At 38.6% G+C, this 12,964-nt stretch overlaps 1 protein-coding gene across 5 annotated transcripts in view; it reads left to right on the top strand.

Annotated features, from left to right (window-relative positions):
- The window catches only part of FNDC3A (fibronectin type III domain containing 3A), a 204,597-nt gene that overhangs the window by 169,175 nt on the left and 22,458 nt on the right, over positions 1-12,964 (top strand). For all 5 annotated transcript variants that reach the window (XM_084620294.1, XM_084620293.1, XM_084620292.1 and 2 more), the window contains 6 exons: positions 511-597; positions 2,709-2,847; positions 6,655-6,723; positions 9,971-10,089; positions 11,336-11,441; positions 11,819-11,994. In XM_084620294.1, coding sequence (XP_084476420.1) covers positions 511-597; positions 2,709-2,847; positions 6,655-6,723; positions 9,971-10,089; positions 11,336-11,441; positions 11,819-11,994 — 696 coding nt within the window. The remainder of the gene's footprint in view (positions 1-510; positions 598-2,708; positions 2,848-6,654; positions 6,724-9,970; positions 10,090-11,335; positions 11,442-11,818; positions 11,995-12,964) is intronic.

Raw genomic sequence — 12,964 nt, 5'->3', positions numbered from 1 at the left:
ACATACACATTTTTTAGCTTTGTACACATGAGCAGTATCATTGAATAGAAAGTCAAGTACATGCGTAAATCCTTGAAGGATCCTGGCAAAAGTCCCTATGGTGTGGAACTTGTTCCCCTTGACAATCATTTCAGCTTATCTGCCTTCATTTTTCAATGAATCCTGCTATGATTTCCCCTCCTCCCCTCAAAAGATATGTTAGTGTGACCAATATTGGCTACATATTATTTTCTCCTTTTCCCTTTTGTTGCATTAGAACTTCTGTTTTATAGTCAGAAGATGATGGGGTTTATTTTGATTTTATTATAATGTTTTGATCATAATTCTCTTATTTCCATTGTACACCTGCATCCCAAGTGGTGAAGGGTGACTCAAAAATATTTGTTTACAGAATAAAAACTTTACTCCAAGCAGCCTAACAAATTACTATGTTCAGATTATACAAGTTTTGCTATATATAGTCTGGTTTATAAATATATTTCAAGTATTAATATTTTATTCCTTCTATAGGGATATGGTTTCAAACCAAAATACGATGGAGATGATCTCACCTGCACAGTGAAGAATCTTAGACGTAGCACAAAGTATAAATTTAGGGTAAGATTCTTCGGATTATTTTGGTTTTATTCATTGCAAAATTGCTCAATGTTAGCAGCTGTTTTTTACAGTTGGTTTCTGTGATGAAACAAACTGGTAACACACTTACTGATACTTTTCTAAAGTACTGTTTGGATAAATTTAAAATATCACTTCATACATTTATTGGTAATAAACGAGTGCTGCCCAAGGAGAGCATCCCTTCTCTGTAATATGAGGGGGAAAGCTATTTGATCTTTTGGCAGAAGTAATACTTTTTCAATACATTTTGAAATCTCCAGTTTTTAATTTACATAGGGTATTCTCTTGATTACAATAAGAGCTGCTTGTTGCTTGAGACTGCTGAAAATCAGGCCCCTTATTTAGGAACCTGAAAAGATTTTACGACGCAAACTTCAGGGTACTCACTGTAGAATATGTTGGCCTAATCATTTTAACAAGTGATTCTACAACAGTTAAAAAAAATTATGAAGGGCCAGGTGTGGGAATGCATTAGTCATGCATTGTTTTGAGCAGGATATCCCCAAAATAGTATAAAGTTGGTTCCCCAGCAGTTGCATATCTATTTAAGATGGCAACACTTAAAACACTTCATGGAGATAGATCTGTGGGAATTTGATAGCACAATATTGCTCCAAGAACATACTATATGACACAAATTTCATACCCTATTTTGTTTAACTGAACCATTTTTAAATAGAAGAGGCTCTTGTTCCCCCACACAGTACAAATGATAAATGCTGTGTTAATCAAGTCTCTCGTTTTCATTATAGATGGGAGAGGTTTAGGAGGAGTAGTAATAGCATTCCTTAAGCTCGTGGAAAGATGGTGTGACAGATTTATTTAATAACTTCCTTGCTTTTGTTGGCACCAGTTATTAGTGCAGTCACTTTTTAAATTTCCTACTTTTTATTCCTGTAGCTACTTTCTTAAAAGAAAAAAGTGTAAAAAGACAAAGACTATGTTGTCTCAAGTACTCTATTTTATAATGTTTTGCTTTTATTAAAATGTCACATTTTTTCAATATTTTATTAAACTAATCATACAAAATTATTTTTACTACAGTGGGGAACATATTGTGATCCAAATTTTAGTACTTCAGTTTCCTTCAGTAGAATAAGTAAAATTTTGTATAATGTCCAAACTTCTGTATCGGTTGCTATTGTATGGATGCTTCCAAAGTAGTTTTATTTTTGAGGCTATATAATATATATGTAAGTGTTTGTGGTGACCTGAAAGTCATGGGGGAAGAATGAGAAGGGTGGGCTTGAAGGCTATTTTCAAACTAATGGGTTGAAAAAGGTGAAGTTAGTAGTTTAATATAGTTTTGTGTAGCTCTAATTTTGATTTTTTTTTTCAGATATAAAATTTTACCAGCAACCATAATGTGATCTAACTGCTTTTTACGTTTACTGTAGTTGAATATTAACTGCCTGATGTATCTGCAGTTTAAGAAATTACCTCTGTACATATGCAGTTTATATTTATATTTAAGGATCATTTATTTAAAAAATACTGCTAAGTATCTAAGACTACCGAAAATACTATGGCCAAATTTTCAACCCTTTGTACCTATAATTAGATTCCTAAATTCATACTTGGGCACATAAATAAAAGTAGCGAGCCTTTCAAAAGTACTAAGTACCCACGAATTCCATTAAAATCACTGGAAGCTGCAGCTTCCTGAGTGCCTCTTATCATCAGGCTACTTTTAGATGCCTTGAATATAGATTTAGGAGCCTAACTTTAGTCAAGTGCATTTGAAAATGGTGGGGTTTTTGTTCATTTGTTTTTTGTTTTCTTTACAACTGTTGTAAAATGCTAATTTTTTAATTTTTATTTTTTAAAATATTAAAATTTCCCTGCTGTCAATTCTTGTCATTTTTCATTTCAGTAAAGTGATTGACTACTAAAATCCCTCAAGAATGTGAGAATGGTATAATATACAAAAATGTGTGATAATATTCTTTCCTTTGCTGATTTATAACCTATAAATTAAACATATATAAATGATTTAGACACACTTAGCATTAGCAGCTTGTAGAGTACCAAAAATGTACATATGCTGTTTATAGAATACTTTTATAGAGATATATTTATATTTTTTACAGGTCATTGCCTATAACTTGGAAGGCAAAAGCAGTCCAAGTGAGGTAGTCGACTTTACTACTTGCCCAGACAAGCCTGGAGTACCTTCAAAACCATCAGTTAAAGGAAAAATTCATGCACAAAGTTTTAAAATAATTTGGGGTAAAGTTTTTGTTCAGTTCTACTTTGATACTTTCTTCTGTATTTATGTACATTGGTATGTGGAGAACGAGAAATTCTGCTCTCAGTACTACTGCAGTCAGCAGTTTTTCTGGATTAACACTAATGTAACCGAGAGCAGAATATTGACCCAGTGACTTCAGCGTACTTAGGAGGATGCCACAGTAGTCTAACTATCAGGTGTGAAACAGAGCTATGGGAAATTTAGCCTTTTTGGTTCACAAGGGTTCGTGGGAATTTTTTTTTGGTTTCAGTTTGCCTGGGCTCACTCTACTACTGTCCCTGGGTTTAACTTGGAGTTCCTATATTTGAGCTGACTTAAAGGGAAACTTTACCAAAACTACAGTTTTACCTGGTTTCTGTTGAAAATGTATGAGTGAATGTGTTTCATTGCAGAACTATAAATTGGCCTAGATTTCATTGCAGAACTATAAATTGGCTTAAAGCTGGACCTAGGTTCACAAACCTTCAGATGAACCTGGGCTGAGCTTTGAGTTTATAATAAAACCAGCACAGTGAAGAATACTTTCAGGTTTTCTAATGAGAGCTTCACACAGCTCTAGGTTGAAATATATTTGCTTCCTGAAGTGAAGGTACAAATTCCCACGCAATCTGTCAACCTATGAGTAAGGTTAAGATTTTGTCTTGGATATTTTTAATAAAAGTCATGGGCAATAAAGAAAAATTTACGGCAGCCATGACCTGTCTATGACTTTTACTAAAAGTATCTCTGACTAAATGGGGATCTGCAAGTACCTACACTGCCTGCAGCAGGGCAGCTGCCTGGGGGCTAGGAGCTCTGGGGACCCCCACTATGGGTTGGGTGTCAGAGCTCCAGGGGCCCGCGCTGTCTGCAGCTCCAGGGGCCCATAGCAGCCAGGAGCTCAGGGTTTCCACGGTGGCCGGGAGCTGTGGGGTACCCCGACCGCTTGCGGCAGCTTGGAGCTCTGGGGGCCACCAGAGGCAGTGGGGGTACCCCACAGCTCCCTGCCCCCGCAGGCAACAGGGGACCCTGCAGCTCCCAACCGCTGCAGGCTGAAGTCACGAAGGTTGCAGAAGTCACACGGATTCTGTGACCTCCATGACTAAATCGTAGCCTTACCTTTGAGGCATATAAGTTGAGGTTCATGTAGCTTAGTAAGGGGATGTTTTCCAAATGAGACCTTCAAATAAAAGTATTTTAAAAACGGACACTTCTGCTCTATGTGGTTCTTACAAAAAGCACTATGGAATCTGTCAGATTTGCTCTGGTGCCCTGCCAAAGTTTCCTCTTCCCTGCCTATTGCACAATGTGCTGAATGCTGGTTGTCTGCTTGACCCCCTGTCCTCCACCTTAGCGGTAGCTGCATTTTAGTGGTAGGCCACTATAGTCCTATATTTGATCATAAGAATCTATTGGATCATTCAGGATGAAAGGCATTATGTTGTATTAAATGCAAGATGCTAAATACTATTTTGAACACATCCTCTTTTTTTTTTTTACTGCAATGACTTTATTGTATTGTCTCTTACATTCTCAGGACACTTATTAAAATTAAATAGCATATTCACGCAGTGAAACAGGATAGGATATGGTGGTATTATCATATAGTATTTTAACAAACAGCTGTTAAATTATCACATTTAAGTAGGGCTGTCAAACTATTAAAAAATTAATCGTGATTAATCACATGATTAAAAAAATTATTTGTGATTAATCGTGTGATTAATTACGCTGTTACTTAAATGGTATTCTGTTATTGTTTATCTTGGATGTTTTCTACATTTTCAACTATATTGATTTCAATTACAACACAGAATACATAGTGTACAGTGCTCACTTTATATTTATTTTTATTACAAATATTTGCACTGTAAAAAACAAAAGAAATAGTATTTTTCAGTTCACCCAATACAAGTACTGTAGTGCAGTCTCTCTTTATCATCAAAGTTGAACTTACAAATGTAAAATTACTTACAAATAAAACCTGCATTCAAAAACAAAACAATGTAAAACTTTACAGCCTACAAGTCCACTCAGTCCTACTTCCTGTTCAGCCAATCATTCAGACAAACAAGTTTGTTTACATTTGCAGGAGATAATGCTGCCCTCTTCTTGTTTACAAATGTCACCTGAAAGTCAGAACAGGCGTTCGCATGGCACTGTTGTAGCCGGCGTTGCAAGATATTTATGTGCCAGATGTGCTAAAGATTCGTATGTCCTTTCATGCTTTAGCTCCCATTCCAGAGGACATCATGCATGTGTGCATGATGGGTTCTGCTTGATAAAGATCCAAATCAGTGTGGACTGACACATGTTCATTTTCATCATCTGAGTCAGATGCCATCTGCAGAATGTTGATTTTCTTTTTTGGTGGTTCAGGTTCTGTAGTTTCTGCATCAGAGTGTTGCGCTCTTAAGACTTTTGTAAGCATGCTCCATACTTCAACCCTCTCAGATTTTGGAAGGCACTTAAGATTCTTAAACCTTGGGTCCAGTGCTGTAGCTATCTTTAGAAATCTCACATTATTAACTTCTTTGCTTTTTGTCAAATCTGCAGTGAAAGTGTACTTAAAACGAACAACATGTGCTGGCTCATCATCCAAGACTGCTATAACATGAAATATATGGCAGAATGCGGGTAAAACAGAACAGGAGACATACAGTTCTCCAAGGAGTTGAGTCACTAGTTTAATTAACGCATTTTTTTTAACAAGCATCATCAGCATGGAAGCATGTCCTCTGGAATGGTGCCAAAGCATGAAGGGGCATATGCATGTTTAGCATATCTGGCACGTAAATACCTTGCAATGCCAGCTACAAAAGTTCCAAGCGAATGCCTGTTCTCACTTTCAGGTGACATTGTAAATAAGAAGCAGGCAGCATTATCTCCTATAAATGTAAACAAACTTGTTTCTCTTCGCGTGGCTGAACAAGAAGTAGGACTGAGTGGACTTGTAGGCTCTAAAGTATTACATTGTTTTATTTTTGAGTGCAACAAAAAAAATTAACATTTGTGAGTTGCACTTTCACGATAAAGAGATCACACTACAGTACTTGTCTGAGGTGAATTGAAAAATACTATTTCTTTTGTTTGTAATTTTTACAATAAAAATATTTGTAATAAAAAATAATATAAAGTGAGCACTGTACACTTTGTATTCTGTGTTGTAATTTAAATCAATATATTTTACAATGTAGAAAATCAACTAAAATATTTAATAAATTTCAGTTGGTATTCTACTATTTAACAGTGCGATTAAAACTGCGATTAATTGCAATTAATTTTTTAAATCACGATTAATTTTTTTGAGTTAATCGCATGAATTAACTGTGATTAATTGACAGCCCTACAGCTAAGTAATTAAATCTCTGACCTAGTCATTAAAATAAATCTGCTTAACATCTGGTTTTTCCATTTTAAAAAAAAGCAACGTCTTCTGGAACCCGACAAGGCCCCAATTCAGCAAAGTACTTAAGTATGTGCTTAAGTCCCTCCCTACGCAGAAAAGCACTTAGGCCCAGACTTTTAAAAGTATTGCTTCACTCAGCATTGTAAAACCAAATGATTTAGGAGCCCAAATCTTATTTTTAAAAGTGACATAGGTGCTTAAGAGCCTATGTCCTGCTTCTAAGTCATTTAGGCCTTGCAATGCCAACCAGAGCAATGCCTAAATACCTTTAAAAATCTGGGCCTTAGGCACTAGCTTAACTTCCTTAAATATTCCACAGAAAGTTTATCTATGTTATGTAAATACAATAGTGTCCAGAACAGTGTGTTTTGCCTGACTTTTTGTTCATATTTGGTAGATCCACCAAAAGACAATGGAGGGACAGCAATAACTAAATATGTCGTGGAGATTTCTGAAGGCTTAAATGGTAAGAGTTAATGTAGGAATTTTTCAAATGCAGCACGATGTTCACTGATTTTGGCATTTCGTTATATCTCTGATGGTCCTTTTAAATGCCGTAGATTGTAAATTCTATGGGGCAGGAACTGTTTTTGTATGCTTAGATGATTGGCACCTCTGGGAACTGCTATAATAGAAAAATGAAAGGCACTAAAAGGCACTCTGTTTTTCTTAATGTATGTACTCTTTTCTGAATGTATGAACTCTTGCAAGTTGTAATTACTAGGCTGTATGTTGTATCGTATTCTGTCTAAAGAGATGGCCCAAATTTAATCCTCGTATTACAGGCATTCTATGTGGATGGCCAAATTACAGATAAAACCACATAGTACCCTTGGTTCATGGCAGAGATCAACCAGAGTTGACACTTTTCTTTTTACTGAGCTTTTTGTTAATAATATTACTGTTGCGTTTACCATCATTAAATGGGGAAAATGATGCAGAGCACTTTTGGAATAACAACTGTTTTTGCCCTTAGTTTATAGCTAGGTGTGTGTAGTGTGGTTCAGGCTAAGACAGCACTATGATCCCAGTTCAGGAAAGCATCCCTGTTCTGGAAGGGCGCTGAAGCATGGCTTTTAAGTTCCATTGTAGACAACTGGAGTAGACTTAAACACATGTTCTTCTTCGAGTGCTTGCTTATCTCCATTCCACATTAGGTGTGTGTGTGGCTTGCCACATGCACCAGTGCTGGAAGTTTTTCCCTCAGTGATATCTGTAGAGGACCAGCTCTGGTGCCCCCTGGAGTAGCATGCACATACCACGGTATAAGGGGTGCTGCCGGCTCCCCCCCACCCTCAGTTTCTTCTTGCTGCCAGTGACGGTTCTGGAACATCTGCTGCTTCAGCTAGCATTGCATTTCGTTCAGTGTTTCTTCTGAACGTTTCCTATAAAATAGTTGTATAAAAGTTAATAGTTCCCTTAGGCTTAGTTCTAGTTTAGTCGGTCTCGGACGGGACTCAGCCTAGGGACAGGGCATCAAAAATTATTAATGTCCTGTGACAAACTCCCTCCTCTCTGCCCCCCATTGCAAAAAGGGCTGAACGTAAATACTTTGTGCCAGCCAAAGACCACGAGTATCTGTACACCCACTCGGCCCCAAACTCTCTCGTAGTTGAGGCTGTTAATCAAAGGGAGAGGCAGGGGCAACCCAGGCTCAAGCCCAAAAATAAAGACTCAAAGAGATTGGATCTGTTCGGGCGAAAAATGAATTAGTCTTCCAGCCTTCAATTGAGAGTGACCAACCACTAAGCCCTCCTTGGCTGTGACAATTACAACATTTGGCAGGCCATGGCCAAGTTTGACGTTTCCCTTCCCGAAGGGTCCAGGAAGGAATTGTGGGCGATCCTCAAGGAGGTCATGGCTGCGGCCAGAGCGGCCCTCCAAGCAGCCTCAGATGCAGCGGACTCGACGGCTTGCACCATGGCCTCAGCCATCTCCATGTGGCAGGCATCCTGGCTGCTCCTCTCTGGCCTGTCGACTGAGGCTCAGCAGTCGATGCGGGACCGCACCTTCGATGGCCAGGCCCTGTTTGCAGAGCACACGGACAGCAAGCTGCCTGGATTAAAAGACTCCTGCACTACCTTGAAGACTCTAGGACTGTATGTCCCTGGTCCAGTCCGTAAGTGGTTCAAACTGCAGCCATCTCAGGGCCAAGGGAGCCAACCCCGGCAGGAGCCATCCCACAAAAAGAGCAGGGGCTAAAAACGCCACCCGCCTCTGCCCAAGCGGGCTCGACAAGTACTAAGCATGGGAGCAAGCGGGCATATTGAGGGTGCACCCAAGGGCTACCTACCAGACTATACCCTTGATCTATCTTTCCCACCTTTCTCCAACCGCCTTTCTTTTTTCCTCCCGGCATGGACCACCAGAACTTTGGACCGCTGGGTCCTCAATACAGTGGCACAGGATTATACCCTCCTTTCTACCCTCTTTCTACCCCTCTCTCACCCTCCTTCCCCATCCCTCTTCAGGGACCACTCTCACAAAAGTCTCCTCATGCAGGAGGTAAAAGGGTTGCTGCAGCTGGGTGGGGTGGAAGAGGTTCCTCACACATACAGGAACAAGGGGTTCTGTTCCCGGTACTTCTTAATCCCAAAGGCCAAGAGCAGTCTACGGCCCCTCCTGGACCTGTGAGACCTCAACAAATACCTAAAGAAATTGAAGTTCCCCATGGTCTCCCTGGCCTCCATCATCCCCTCCCTGGATCCAGGAGACTAGTATGCCATCCTCAACTCGAAGGACGTGTACTTTCATATAGCGATCTTCCAAGGACACAGGCACTTCCTACGCTTCACGGTGGGATCGGACCGCTACCAGTTTGCGGTCCTCCCTTTCAGACTAACGACAGCACTGAGGGTGTTTACCAAGTGCATGTTGGTAGTAGCGGCTTACCTCAGATGTCGGGGTATACAGATCTACCCGTACCTTGATGACTGGCTGGTCAAAGGTCGATCCAGGTCCCAAGTCCAAAGAGATGTCATGGTGTTGCAGGCCACGTGACGATCCCTGGGCCTGCTGGTAAACAGGCCTTAACTATTTTTTCTTTCAAAATTTGTTCCAAGACGTTGCATACAATTGAGGTTAAACTAACAGGCCTGTAGTTTCCCAGATCACATTTTTTCCCTTCCTTAAAAATAGGAACTATGTTAGCAATTTTCCAGTCATAGAGTATGATCCCCGAGTTTACAGATTCATAAAACATTTCAAAAAACTCCAGTTACAAAGGGTAGGTAACTTCTTTTTATCTCAGGTGCTGCAAGCCCTTTCCTACTGCTCAGGCATCAGGCTGGCTTTATCAGGCTTTAATTTTAGGAAGTATAGACTTGCTGTATAAAATGAATACATATGATTTAATTAAAGTATCTTTTCCATGGGCTCGTCTATTATTTTTCTTCCATCTATTTAGTTATAATGTTATTACTAGACCAGTAAGCACATTTAAACTGCTTTATTAAATACAAATTGTACATCTTAGTTAATGGGTATGCCAGATAAAGGAGATATTTCACTTCAGCAAATGTACACAAATTTGTCTAGGAAACTATCGTCATGAGATAATTAGATCATTTCCAGGAAATTCGAAGCAAGCTTTGAATTTGTCTGACAAACGACACACACGTTTGCTTAGTGAAGTTAGGATACCTGTTATGTCTGATACTGAAATGCTGAAAATTGCACCTTGGTTCATTGCACACTAATTCTTAACTTTTCAGGAAACAACTGGGACGTAATATACAGTGGAGCTGCTAGGGAACATTTGTGTGATCGACTACATCCAGGCTGCTCTTATCGCTTACGTGTATACTGTACTGGGGAAGGAGGGCAGAGTGCGGTAATATTATCTGATATTTTATATATAAATGTGACACTTGTGGAAAATCTCTTTAGCTTTAAGGAAGTCTGATGGTCAAGCTAGGAACATTGAATGTTGTAGAATAATCAATCAACCAATATGTAATAAAGTATCTATAACTGGGGACTCAAGAAATTTTCAGAAAATTTTGCCCAAAGTTTAGAGTTTCTGCTCCCATTTCTTAGAGAAATGAAATATGAATATTTCTCTGTCAACAAATGTTTTACTTATTCCAGCTGCTATTCAACTTTACAGAAAACATGACAATATAATTGCCCTGCTTTTCTGATGTGATTTATTGGAAACAATAAAACTTTCTTAAAGAAATATCTGTTTAACTCAGCACAGCAATGTGAATATTCATTTCTCCAAGAGCCAGATCATCATTCTAGCACCCAGTCTAAATAGCAGGGCTACATACATGTGATGGTGGGGCAGGGAATGAATGTTCCCTCAGGCTTCAGAATAGTGTGCTGCAGTCACCTCTGATCCCTGTGCAATAGTGTGCATTGGCAGATCGGTACAACCGCTGATCCTCTAGCCTGCCCTTGCCTGAGCATATGCAGGGAACTCGTGTGGAATGGGACTCCGTGCTGCACAAGGGGTATGCTGTGCATTCCTGTACACACCCCCAAATTGGAGGTGGATGTTTACTGCATATTTAATTATACAAAGCAGTGCAAAAGTGGACAATTCAACTTTGCTATCAAAAAAAGCGTTGCTACTTTTTGGTAACAATTTTTACTTAATTCTCTCTCAGGCCTTGTTCACAGCAAAACCTATACTGGGATAGTTAAAGTGGTACAACCTCTAGTATGGACACAGTTATACCCATATAAAAATGTTCATACTGATACAGCTTATTCCTCTATGGGATGGGGCATAAACTATACTTGTGCAAGGCACCTTTATACTGGCATACCTGTATTTACACTAGGTTTGTACCAGTATAACTATATCAATAATAAAAAAGTCACATCCCTAATTGACATAATTACAGCAGTGCAAAAATTGTATGTATTTCCTACTGTCCCCTGGTTTTTGATCTCTTTTTATAGATCTCCTAAACCTGGATCTGCATGGAAATATTAATCAATATTTTACCTCACTGATTTTTATGACATTTATGATATTTATTTGTAGTTTAAAGTATTCTCATTTTCTTTGAGGTAAGGTCAAAATGCCCCCAATTATATTAAGGCTTTTGTCAATTTTTCCTTTACAGGTATCTGATTCTTTACTGGTGCAGACACCAGCAGTGCTTCCTGGTCCAGGCCAACCTCCCAGACTACAGGGTAGACCAAGAGCAAAAGAAATTCAGCTGAGATGGGGTAATTGTTATTGTGACTATAAGGCCAAGTCTATGCTAGGTGTGCTTTACCAAGGTTGGTATATCAGTATAGTATGCCAGCAAAGTTCTCCAAGTGTGGATGCAGCTATATCAACAAAGCTGTGCTTTGTACTAGTATAGTAACACCCCTGCCTGAATAAAACAAGCTGTAGAGGTAAAAGTACAGCTTTGCCAGTATAGCTGCATCTACGTTAAGGACTTCTGTCAGCACAGCTGTGTCAGTCAGAGATCACACCTCTTCACACCCCTAACTGACATAGCAAAGCTGGCAGAAGTCTATAGTGTAGATATAGCCTGAGAAATCAAAATGTGCTGATATATTTTTAAAACCATATAAACCTTTTCCCTATTTTTTAGGACCACCTCAAGCAGATGGTGGATCACCTATTACCTGTTATGGTATGGAAATGTCTTCTGTGGAAACGGATGAACACAGAGAGGTTTACCAAGGTTCTGATGTTGAATGCACCGTAAGCAACCTTCTTCCTGGAAAGACGTACAGCTTTAGGCTGCGAGCAGCTAACAAAGCTGGGGTAAGGAGGCAGTCTGAAATCAAACGAGTTACACAGAGTGCAATCATTTTGATGCATGTTTCTGTTTTCAAAATTTTTATATGTTAAGAAGTTTTGTCATGCAAATTCTTAATGTAGATTTAATTGGTTCAGATGATTTACTGGAGCACTGTAGTACCCAACAGTTAAAGACCAATTTGAATAAGCCTGGGTTGTTTGGATGACGGAAAGAGAAAACATCTAATTACTACTTAAATCTAAATGATAATGTTGATAATGTAACCTTTATTCAAAGCACTGTACAAACTTTAATAAATTATCATGACACCCTTGTGAAGTAAGTAGGTAAATGATTTTATATACTGTAGTTTTGCACATTCTGGAGCATAGCAACTAGCATTTTATTACATTTTTTTCCTGTGTTTTTTATCTATTAGTGTGTACTTTATGAAGTGTAAGAAAATGTTCTCTGGTTCCTTATATTTTGAACATTAACCTTGCATTAACTGTTTTAAAATCAACCACTGCTTTAAAATATTTGATTTTATTAAATAGCCAATGCCTTAATTTAAAAGTAAAATGAGTGGGCATCTCAGTTCAGTTAATGTACAGGAGTCCACCTCACAGAAACCTTTATCACGATTGTCACTAGTTGTCAATGTTGGCAGAGAAGCAAAGGGTTTGACAGGTCATGAACACTTAACTACTTTTTAACATCCAGAGGAAGAATTATAGTTATAGCTTATTTGGAGTCTTCTGTTTCATTTCAATTTAAATAAATACACAATTGTACAATATTCTCTGTTATAGGTTAGCTGTCATATAAAACCTGGCAACTGTGACTTACAGAGTAATGTGCTCTTCTAAGTTACAGAGTGTAAATTGTCATGTTTATTCTCACTACATCTCCAGTAGAGGACGAATAGTATAGTGGTTCTGAAGAATGCTCAAACTTTGAAATGAACCCCAAAGTCATGACAAGTCATCTTAC

Source organism: Lepidochelys olivacea, assembly GCF_965140295.1.
Source record: "Lepidochelys olivacea isolate rLepOli2 genome assembly, chromosome: 1".
Classification (NCBI taxonomy): Eukaryota; Metazoa; Chordata; order Testudines; family Cheloniidae; genus Lepidochelys; species Lepidochelys olivacea.
This window is presented reverse-complemented; position numbering and strand designations above follow the sequence as displayed.